The 12,441-nt window shown below is 33.8% G+C and overlaps 1 protein-coding gene across 4 annotated transcripts in view; it reads right to left on the minus strand.

Moving 5' to 3' along the window:
* The window catches only part of LOC122056284, a 34,355-nt gene extending 24,110 nt beyond the window's left edge, over positions 1 to 10,245 (minus strand). The window contains exons 1-6 of one of the 4 annotated variants that reach the window (XM_042618172.1): positions 10,094 to 10,245; positions 9,800 to 10,012; positions 9,556 to 9,714; positions 3,353 to 3,604; positions 3,101 to 3,220; positions 2,066 to 2,146 (exon numbers count right to left, since the gene is read on the minus strand). In XM_042618172.1, coding sequence (XP_042474106.1) covers positions 2,066 to 2,146; positions 3,101 to 3,220; positions 3,353 to 3,604; positions 9,556 to 9,714; positions 9,800 to 9,862 — 675 coding nt within the window. In that variant the 5' untranslated portion in view covers positions 9,863 to 10,012; positions 10,094 to 10,245. Of the gene's footprint in view, positions 1 to 2,065; positions 2,147 to 3,100; positions 3,221 to 3,352; positions 3,605 to 9,555; positions 9,715 to 9,799; positions 10,013 to 10,080 lie in introns of all 4 variants that reach the window. The other 3 variants (XM_042618180.1, XM_042618184.1, XM_042618192.1) reach the window with 3 other exon arrangements.
* Between the last annotated feature and the right edge of the window lie 2,196 nt (positions 10,246 to 12,441).

The raw sequence follows: 12,441 nt of genomic DNA on the forward strand, positions 1-12,441 counted from the left end.
GAGAAGCTTTATATTTCTGAAAGGGAGGTTACTCTAGAGGAGTTGTTAGAGCCCAAACAAGCGTAATAAAATACAAGGATCATCCCTTTATTCATAAATGGTGGTGAAACCTTTGCATGCCATGTAAGAGACCACAATGTCAAGGTGCAGTTGCCATGTGCAAGGCAAACCTAAGATAAGATGTCACCTTTAAGTTCATAGGGCTTGACATCAAAATTGTCAATCTGCTCAATAATGCAATAGCCAAGATTGAGATATTTGTGGCGAATTATCCAAAAATGGGAGGTTCATGTTCTGCTCAAGCTTTCTTTATTTTCTTCATGAATAACCAATCTATTTTCAAACATTGTTGGAAGATTTCCCACAAGAAATGGTTACACAAAATGAAAAGATTGAAACAAGGGAATATCCTTTTACCAATACTAACTATTTCCATTCTTGTGCTTTCAAAAATTGTTCATACCAGCACTCAAATTTATATTGGTGGAATTAATCATCACTCAGAAAACAAAATTTGAAGTGGTCCATAATTTACTGAGCCCTTGGTATTATATAACTCACGCACTCATGAACAAACAAGTGTGACAAACTAACATGAATATTTCTAGTAGTTACTCCAATTCCATCAGTCAATCAATGGAAACCAATAGTATGGAATATGTCTGAAGTCTTCCATCAATCATCCAAACTTATGCTGTATATCCATACATCATGATCTCAGGGATAATCAATTATAAGAAGATTTTCATTTAAGCAGACATGTGGAAATACACAATGATAAAAAATAAAAAAAAAGGCAGCCCGGTTGACGAAGCTCCCGCTACGCGGGGTCCCGGGCAAGGATCCATTGTACGCAGTCTTACCTTGCAAAAAAGCAAGAGGCTGTTTTCAGGATTCGAACCCGTGACCTTTTGGTCACAAAGCAACAACTTTACCGTTGCGCCAAGGCTCCCCTTCACAATGATAATCCATAGAAAAACATGTGGTTTCTGAATCCATTAAGGTAACCATTAAAAATACATGAACATAGCTCTAGTCCAAGAGGCAAAGAAGTAGGAAATAGTATTTGCTTCTTAAGAAGAAAAGGGAAGATAGTCCTTTTTCTTTCAATTCATGCTCAGTGTCACTCCTACATGGTTTGCTTTACAACTGTTGCACTTTAATTGCAACTGGTTGGCTCATTCAGATACTTGTTCATGAACTTGTTGCGCCAAAAATAATCCCAACAAGATGAGAATAAAAACGAGTTGTTTCCCACTTCAACTTGTAATTTCTACAGTCATCACACATGCACACCCACTAGTATGCCTCCGTGGTTCGGGACAAAGCCAGGTGAAACATACTATAATCAGAAGTGCCCCACCTTGCAAGAGAGTATGCACCATGGGGATTTTCAATTGATAACTCCTCGAAACCTAGTTTTATGGTTTTCAAGCAAGAAGCAACTATTGAACATGCAAAGTGCAAACGAAATAAAGAATAAACAAAATGCTGTGCGCATTAGCAGAGTCATTTTGAAGCTAGAGAACACAGGTTTAATCAGCTGGAGAGGAGAGGTGAAAAAAAGGCCAGGGCGGATTTAGGAATTTTTTTGTGAGCCGTATGTGATGAAAGTGGCACATACAATTATAAGGAACTCATATAAATGTGTGCTGTACTTGGACCTAGCCACCTATTTGTCACATAATCTATGGGTTTCTTGTAGCTACCAATTTTGAACAATTAGCCAAGATTTTAACAGATTGGAAATCTGGTATCTTTGGTGTTGGATCCCTATTCAAGATCATTGCTGTCAGACAAACAGCCCCCTATATATGTCTGTGTGTTGTCAATATATGTTGACAAATTAATTAAAACTTCCTTGGTATCTCAAAATGTTTCAGGAACAAGATAAATACTTTAACATATGCAAGAAAGATTAATGCCTTAAACTTAAAGGATGCGGAAAGGAAATTGAAAAATGAGTCTTGAAGAAAACTTTAATGACTGCTCAAAACTCATTGCTCTAAGTGTTTGGCAACAATACATGTCCAGAAATCTTAGAACCAACTTAACACTGTCATACCTCTTTTTCATTAGTGCTTCTCCCATGCAGATCACCAACTTTTTCTTCTGTCATTATTTCCTCAAATAGATCCATAGTGCTCTATACAATTAGCTATTTCCATTAACATCATTGAAGCACAAAGAGAGGAAAAAGGAGAAAGACTAAAATAAGAACCATACATTCAAGCACCGCATTAAATAATGAAATGTCAACAATACAAAAAATGAACTTTCAATGAAGTCATATCAAACTGGTGAAACTAAGCTAAAAAGACAACAAGGAACTAAGTCTCTGGCTGCACAACACTTATAAGAACAGAGCCATGATAAGATATCCACGAAATATAAAAAATAAAAAAAAATCACCATAGATTATCTAACCAAAAAATCTTTTATGGTGGATCAACACGATGACAATTTCACATTCCATCATGCAACGACCATCAACAGGTTAGGGATTCTATAATGTAGAACATATCAGGCTACAGACATGCTGCCATTGGTAATATAGGCATTCTATTGAACCAAAATGGGCAAAGAGGACAAATGCAAAAATTCATCTAGTTCATTTACACAGTGGGATATTCCATAGAATGTGAAAAAGATATACATAATTGGTTGGCTTTAATGATAATGTATGCTCAGTATATCTTAGGACTGCATAACTAAGCTGTATGAAAGAAAGACAATTTCCAACAGGATTAGTGGGGCCAACTTTGGTTCAAAAATTCAAATTTAAAAGCATCACGTTGTAAGCTGAGAGACAAATGATCAGAGCATAACAGGAAAATAGAGCTCAAATCGTTCATGAAGATACATCAAGACTTGAGGCATAACAGGAAAATAGACAATTTCCAACAGGATTAGTGAAGCCAACTATGGTTGAAAAATTCAAATTTAGAATCATCACATCGTAAGCTGAGAGCCAAATGATCAGAGCATAACAGGAAAATAAAGCTCAAATCGTTCATGAAGATACATCAGGACTTGAGGCATAAATGTTTTTAATATTCATAACACAATCTATGAGGTAAGATGATAGTAAGTGATATACTTGATGATGCATTTCCATCCTCCCTCCAACTATAATCAATCCAGCATCACCATGCTTCAGTGTATAATTGCTTATTGAAATCGTTATCTCCTTGTGGTGAGCACCATGAGGGAAATCCTCCTGCTCAAATTATATCTATTTAAACATGCACATAGCTTTATCTTTAAGAGTTAATAATCTAGAAAGTATCATTAAATAGATGAACAGCCAAACATCTTAAATGGTAGCGCATGACAGTGATAAGTTACATGCCTGTAAATTGTTTTCCCATAGCTTGTTAAGGTTGTGATCAAAACACATTACAGTCCAACCAGAGGTAACAACAACCACAACCTGCTTCCTTGGTTCTCCATGCTTGTAGGATCGATCAACAAAACCTGCAGCAAGAGCAACAGGGCGCCTCCCAGATGATATACGGATCTTATCAGGTAGCAAGGATACCTCAGCCATAACTCGTGCCTCCGTAAACCCTTCATCAACACGTCTCGCATGAGCCTCTAAGACCTACAAAGAACTTTCAATAAGACAAATTGACCAGGGAGGCAGTATGAAACATGCTGAAAGAGATTTCTGCAACCTCAGTTCATCAACTAGAACAACTTGCTCCAATTGAATTATTGAACAACAAAACATAATAACTAACTTAAAAAGTTCAACTATATGATCTAAAAAGTGAATTAGACATTATCCCAATGCAACCAAGATGTGCATTAAGTCCCTACAATCATTAGTCCAACACCATGACAACATAGGGTAGCCCGGTGCACGAAGCTCCCGCTATGCGGGGTCCTGGGGAAGTATCCATTGTACGCAGCCTTACCTTGCTTTTTGCAAGAGTCTGTTTCCATAACACCATGACAACATAAGCATGGGAAAATATTTTAACAGCATGATCCAACATGATAACAAGGACCGAGTATAGGAGCATTATCTCATAAACAGTAAATTCCTAATTGCAAAAGAAAAGGAAAAAAAAGATACCAATAGCATCTAGACAAAGTTTCTCCTCTTAGTAACCAGTTCATCCTACCACCTATTAGAGTATGATAAAATATTATAAATAATAATGTCAACAAGGTGAGTCAAATTTCCATGAGTCAAGGTCAAGGCATAGACATAATAAGCAGTCAACAAAGAAGAGGAAATAAAAGTTTTGTGAAGGAAAGAACATACCAAAACATAGATACATATTAAAAATCAAGCAATCACATATAACAAAACAACACAGGAGCACGCAATGCACACCCATGATGTCAGTAGCCTATGGAGAACCTCCTGCAATCTCAGTGAGAATTGACTAAAGTTAGTAATTGAGATAATCTAAATTATTAGTGGCAGTTAGGTTTGAATACTATTGTTTTTACTTACACTATGATGCTATGTAACTTATATTAGGAGATGGGTATCCGATGAGTGTGAACACAAGTGTTGGACATGTAAACAACAACAACAACAATGCTTTTATCCCACTAAGTGGGATCAGCTATATGAATTCTCCTATACTATTAAACTTGATCCCCTATTATATCCGCATCTATATTCAAATGAATTTTATTATATTTTATCCTAGTCTATCATCATTAATCAAGTCTTTTTTGATCGCCCTCTTTATTAATGTGTATATTTGTCATGATCTCACATCGCCTAACTAAGGCATTTATTGGTCGTCTTAGGTTAGGTCCATCGAAATTTTCACTCAGTAGGTGCAAATCGAAGTTTCTTTCTAATGTTTTCGTTTTCTTATACTATTCATTCTCAAATGCATGCGCATTCACCTTAACATCCTCATCTGTATGACCATCATCTTTTGCTCGTGTGCTAGTTTCATAACCTAGTATTTAGCTTCATATAACATAGCAAGTCTAACTGTCATTTTGTAAAAGTTTCCTTTAAGCATTTGAGGTATCTTATCATCACAAAAAATATCCGACGCCCTCCTCCATTTCAATCATCCTACTTATAACCTATGTAAAATATCTCTATCAACCACCCTTCATCCCTTTGCAAAAAAAGATCCTAGATACTTAAAGCTCTCATTTAGCGATAACTAGTCATCTCCTAACTAAACAATTATCTTGCTACATCTAATACTACTAAACTTAAATTCTATATATTTTATCTTTATTCTATTGAGTCTAAAACCTTTTACTTTAGTGTTTCCCACTAAGATTCAAGTTTCGCATTTACTTCTTCACGTGTCTCATGTACTAAAATAATATCATCTACAAACAACATGCACAAAAGTAACATGTCTTAGATGCATCTGATGAGTTTATCCATTACTATGCAAAAAGGTATGGAGTTAGAACTAATCGTTGATGGAACCCTATTTTTTAGGAAACGCTTCGGTTAATCCACCTAAAATCTTCACTTTTGTCATTACATCCTATACATATCTTAATTAATTTAATATACGCTAAACTAATACCTTTCTTTTCTAAAATTCTCGACATAATTTCGCTCAAGACTCCGTCATAAGTTTTTTCTAGATCAATGAATACCATGAGTGAGTTTTTTTCTTTTCGTGATACTTTTAAATTAGTTTAGTGAGGTGTATGGCTCCTATAGTAAATCTTTCGGGCATAAATCCAAATTGATTTTTGATTACCTTCCTTCCTGAATCTTTTTTCTATCACTCTTTCCCTAATTTTCCCTAAGTTTCATGGTATAACTCATTGGCTTAATACCCCTATTTCACATAATTTTGTATGTTTCCTCTGTTTTTTAATCATGGTACTTATCCTTCACTAATCAGGCATTTTCTTCATTTCAATGTTAAATAACTTTGTAAGTTATTTAATACTCTACATCCCTAGGCACTTTCATACATCTATTGAAATATCATTCAGTCCAATCGCTTTCCCATTTTGCATTCCCATTTAACACTTATTCTAGTTCGAGTTCTCTGTTAAAAATTTATTCTATACTTCTCTAACCTACTTAAGTTCCTAAACTAAGTTGGTCACTTAATTCATCATTAAAAAGTTGATAAAAATATCACTTCCATAACTCTATTTCCCCATCCTGCAGTAATACCCTATTGGATTCATCTTTAATGCATTTTTTTTATTTGAGTAAGGTTCCTTTTTTACTCTCTCTCGCTTTACATATTCTATAGATGTCACTTTCCCTTCTTTTGTTTCTAATTCGGGATCCAAGCATTAAAAAGCTTCATTCTTAACTTCACTTACTGCTTTCTTGGCCTTTCTTAGCTACTGCATATATTTTTTTAAGTTTTCTTCGTTCTTACAAGTATATAGTAACCTAGGTTACTGGTTTTTTCATTACTTTTTCTTGGACTTCCTTAATCTACCATCAAGATTCTTTATTTGGTGGTGTTTGTCCTCTTCACTCATTGAAATATGATCTTAGCCACCATTTTCAAATTTATTATCATCTTATCACATGTCGTAGTCAAGTCGTCATGTATTTCTCATAATATTTGTGCTCCTACCCTCTCCTGAAAGATACTTTGTTTTCCATCCTTTAACTTCCACCTCTTGATCCTAGAAGTAATGCATGTTTTCCTTCTACTAATACTATGATTGAGGCGTATATCTATACCACATTAATTATATACAATAAGCTAATGTAACCCTAACCTAACTTAATAACTTATATTAATTATATAACCTGTTAAACTTACTCTAATGACATTTTATTATAGCTATCATTACCCAATGCCCATAACCCCTCATTCCTAACTCCCCTCCTTCGTGATGCAATATTGTTCTCCATTACCCTTCTTCCTAATGAAAACTACAAGCCCCCCTCCCTCCTAGCAACATGGGAAAGCCACACTCTTCCTCACACGATGCCATCAAACTCCAAAGTCCCCTCTATCTGTGCACTTTGTGCGGCATCATTAAACTACCCTCCTTCCTATGCATGATGCACTCAATCTCTGCTTCCTCCCAATACAATGTGAGTCAAAGTATGTAAGCTTCCTTTTTTTCTCTTCATTCTCTTATTCTCATAGATGAGTTAAGCTGCTCGGACCCATTTTTCATATCCGCATTATAGGATGCCATGCCAACATGGGTATAAAAGGATATATCTTGTTATGGAAAACAAGTTATTTGATTTCTTTAAAATGTTAAACCACTACTCTAAAGATTTATTCCAAATTCATCATTTCCATGAATTATTAAATGGTAAAATTATCAAATATGTTACTTTAATTATTAATATTAAGATTAAACAATTAATAATTATGGTTTTATTGTTTATTGTGACCTTAAGCTTCCATATAGATATTTAATTATACGATCAAGTTATCATACTTACGGTGTGTGATCATACAAAGTTAATTTTAAGGGAATTTTAGAGCAAGCTCTCGAGTAACTAAGAAAGCATGTGGTTTGGTTATTTGCCATTTTCATTTTCTGAAAAAAAGGGAAAACATTGCTTGGTTGGCAATTTCCACATTTGTTTTCTATAAAAGGAGATATCATTTTATGGGAAAATAGAGAATGTCTCATTTTCTAAGAAAAAGGAAAACACGCATTTTTCATAAAATGAAAATGAAATCAAACGCTCCCTAAGATTTTCGCCTAATTTGGCACTTTCCCATAGAAGCACTCTGGGAAATTTTGTTTGATCAAAGAAAGTAACCTCCTTCAAACTATATGAAACATGTATAAAAATTGGCAATTAAGAATCTGGTAGTTAATATATTAACAGTTTTGTATAAAAATTTCACTGTTAATATTTGCACCATTAACTGGTTGATTTCTCACCGATTACTCAACCATGTTTATCATTATATTCACTTGAAAAATATTTCTTTAATTACCTAGATAGTCCTAGTATATTTTCTTAATGATTCTTGATGTACATTAATATTTTACTACAAGAACGCTGGACACTCGTTTGTCTAATGGGTGAGGCCCTTATCTATAATTTGTGTTTTTTGGTACTCCTAATAAGGCACCTCCTTTTCGACTACATAAGCATTGTTGCAGAAATGACAGCAAAGCAACCTTGCAAGTTATAACAACAATAGTTAATTCATGTCATGTTGCCCCAAGCTTGAGCACTATTTAGAGAGAGTTGTAGTTTCTCAATTAATTTCTAACACCTTTAGTGTCCATTCAATAATCAAAAGTATTTATCTTTAAAAAATGGTTTTTAATGTGTAGTTATCTCTTTTTGTGTAACATGGTTTCAAAAAACAAAAACCCTCTTGGGCTACATTTTTCAGTGGCCTAGGTAGATTTTGAAAGGGAGCATAAAGTGAACATATAATATAGGTGATTATCATGTGTACTTTTAAAAAAATATCTTATTTGGTTCATTCGATGCCAATTTAGATTAAACCAAATTAACTTAGCACTAACCTTGTAAGTGTTAAATTAAACAATTGTTTTGGTAATGGATTAACACTTTGGATAAATATTATACATGCACAACATATTACTTATCTCTATGTTCTATTTTACATTGGTGAATAATATTATTTGTTTTACTTTATGTGTTTGTCATTATGTAATTGGCATATATTATTTTTGTGTGAAAAAATGAACTGAAGTTTCCAATGAATATTTATTGTGTGAATGTTAGTGATTTTTATCTAAGGTTCAAAATCTGATTCCAATACGGAGTTTCAATCCCAGATTGAAACAAGATGTGTCAATGTTGTTGGAAACATACCAAGGTTCTATAAGGCACAAGGAGAAAGAAACTGCTGCTAAGGTAAGGTGAGGTGATTTTTGAACACCAGCTAAGGTTATTGCCGGGTTAAACACTAATTGAGACTGCCACAAAGGTGAGGTGATTTTTGAACCCCAAACAATGCATTTTTTACTTTTGCACAAGCTAATGTTCAAAATCAAATTAGGCTATGAACTAGGGTTCAATATTGCATGAGGAAGAAAATCCTACTTCTTGGTTTGTGCACAGAATGTGATGTCTCACCCATATAGGTAGAGATAGCATGAGATTTTAAATCCATTCGATAAAAATATTTTAATACTGACCACATAAGCAAGGATATGCACTATGCAACAGGTTGACTGCATATTGCCTACAATGTGGTAGGCTTTTTGAAAACTACCTTCCACAACTCCTAATGTCTTTTTTTAATTAACCTCCCAATGAATACCATGAAATTCCTATGTAGCTTATTGGTAAAGCCCATGTTTTCAATATCTATCCCATATATTGGTTGGTTGAATGAGACAGTTGCTACTACTTTTTATTGAGGTTATCGACAATCTTCATTTTTACATTTATGAATTCATCATTTATGCAGTAATTGTTCCAAACCCATATTTCTGAAACAGAGAGACCATTGGATCAACTTATTGTGCAAATTTATCAACCAAATTCGATTAAGTAGGGAGGAATCAGTAGAGCCGCACTGCAGAAATACAGGATGCTGAACCAAGAGAATTCAAAATTTCACTCAAACAAGGTCATGATATTCGTTACAAGAGAAGAAAGTCACAGATTACCTGAATCTTAGCATCATGTGTGGCAACAAGGATTTCGCTCTTCCCATCGCCATTGAGATCGACCACAACAGGAGGAGGGAGACGTTCAGCCTCAAATTTGATGGGATACTCATCTGACAGGTGGAACCAAGCTTCCTTGAAGGAGAAATATCCTTCTTGCTGAGGAAAACGCCACGTTTAGCCAAAAAATAACTAAAGAAAGCATAGAAAATTGTAAGATAGTTTTAGCGGTCGTAACTCGTACCTGGAGGGAGAAGAAGAGAGCGAAGGCGGCGAGGAGGAGGATCCCAAGATCTCTTTTCCTCATTTCTTTATTATCACGGCGGGCAACCAATAAATATTCTTCACGCTACCAAAATTCTCGACTTCGAAATCAAAAAGATCGGCGAACATAACAGGTAGAAAATTGAGTCAATTTCCCACGATAGAAAACCGATCCTAATGTGATATGATTTCTCTGTCAAATCAGAAAAGAAGATATGAATAGTAAGGAAGGAAGGGATTCGAAGGAGATGGCCGACGAACCTTCAAGGATTACCTATCGCCGCCGCTGCGGTCTGTCGTCGTCGCGATCTCCGCCGGCTTAGTTCCAGGCGACGGCTTTAGGTTTACTGGTAAGGTACGACTTCTTGACAAGGGTTCGAAGTGAGAAAATACGAGTCCCCTAACAAAAAAATCATAGGATACCAAAGAAAATAAAAGAATTTGGAAATAAATAAATTGATATCCTGTCCCACGATTCTGCAGTGTGTATGATTTTACTTTTAATGTAACACTATCCGATCACTTTTTTTTTATAATTGCTCGTTAGAATTTTGAAAGTCACTCCATCCAGTATAATAAGTATGTGTAGTCTCTCTTTTCTGACGTATACATGTGATAAAAGAAGATTCGTTTGTTCTCAGCGCTTTCGTCAATTCGTTCTTAGTCCAACATGAAAAAAAGTAAATTACGAATGACTGCTAGTCATTAGTGCAAATGACTAAGGGGGGTATATTCAATGTTGGACTTTTAATTACTTTAAATGACTTTTGTGGATTTTAAAAGTCTAGATGTATTCTAGACTTTTATAAACTCTATAGAAATTTAATGATATCCAAATTGGATTTTTATAGAGTTTTAAAAAGTCCTGTGGTATTCAAACTCGACTTTTTAAAACTCCATGAAAATCTTTTGGTATCCAAAATTTTAATAGATTTTCATGAATTCTTTTAGAATTCCTTGGATATAAATTTTAACCAATGAGAGCTCTCCAAAATACTTGGTACAAGTTTAAATATAAAATAAAAAGTCTTCTCCTCACCCTTGAGATTTCTATAGACTTCAAATCATTTTAATTTTTTACGAATAAATCCTTTCTCTTTTCGCTCCTCGATTTTGATTATTTCTTTGAGCCCCGTCTAGAGTCTACCAATACAATAGTATATAGTCCAACTTGACGCATATTCAACAAAGAATCTTCATCACCTTGATCAAATTTAACACTATTCTCGATGTTATTCCTTCACCACCTTGATCATGTTGACGGTCTACTATAGAGATTACTTTAGGAGTGTGTTACCCTCTGTTACAAAACTAATTATATATATTTTTTTAACTTTATTATTATTATTATTATTTTGAATTTTATGCTTTTCTTTATTTTTTGTTTTTAAAGTTTACGTTTTTTTTTAATTTATGTTTTTTTTAGTTTAGGTTTTTTTTTTAAGTTTTGACTTTACGTTTTTTTTAGTTTAAGTTTTTTTTAAAGTTTATTTTTTTTTATTTATATTTTTTTTAAAGTTTACGATTTTGTTAGTTTATGTTTTTTTTATTAGTTTACCGTTTTTAATTTTTCTTTAATTTTTTTTAAAGTTTACGGTCTTTTTTAAAATAAAATTTTTATTATAAAAAGTTTGGTTTGTGCCGGATTGCATAATTTTTTTCGCAAGGAGTGTCGTTCTGATGATTTTCTAGTTGAACCAGATAATGAAGTTTCATCATCCTTACCAGAACAAGTTCATGGTGTCGATTGCTTTGATCAATTATTTGATACTCAAGAACAACAACGAGCAAATGTCAATGCATGGAGAGATACAATAGCGGATCGAATGTGGAGTGATGTTTATCATATTGGCAATAACGAAACGAATTTTTCTTTCTCATAAATCCACAAGTTTCCATGAAAAAGTTTATAAATGTCTGTAAAAGTCTTGCAAAAAAGTCTATAGAACTCTATAGAATTCTTTTCACAACTACGCGAGATTCTATACAAGTCAATAAAAATCAATCAACTCCACAAAAGTCTATCATTAAAAAAAAGTCAATGAAAGTCATTCAATCTCTTGATTGAATACACCCCCCTAAGACATGGGGGAGGTTATACTCGGTCACGCCGAGTTTCGACCCCAAGACCTCATGTGGCAACACCTCATACCTTAACCATCGCACCGCCCCGAGGGGACTCTTCTGACATATACATGTATCTAACCCATGAATTATCTCTATACAATTATACTTAATAATTGCTATAATTATAATTGATTTTCATGTTATAGTAATTATGATTGCATAACTATTATCATTACTATGAATTTATAACTATTATAATTGTATAGTAAACTTTTGAAAATCATAATTTTTAATTTTGATATCAAAATGAGGTATATTTTTAAAATTATAAATATACGAAGAAGCTTCAATTCTCAAAAAAAAGATTATCTTATTATGATATCTGAGTCAAAAGTTATGATATTTAAAAGTTTGATATACAATTATAGCAAATACATATGTTATAGGAGCTATAGTTTCATAGCTGCTGCAACTATGTAGTAGCTATGAAACTGTAGCTACTACAACATGAAAATAATTATAATTGTAATAGTTGTTACACAATAACTTCTACAC

The sequence above is a fragment of the Zingiber officinale genome, chromosome 1B (assembly GCF_018446385.1).
Source record: "Zingiber officinale cultivar Zhangliang chromosome 1B, Zo_v1.1, whole genome shotgun sequence".
Classification (NCBI taxonomy): domain Eukaryota; kingdom Viridiplantae; phylum Streptophyta; class Magnoliopsida; order Zingiberales; family Zingiberaceae; genus Zingiber; species Zingiber officinale.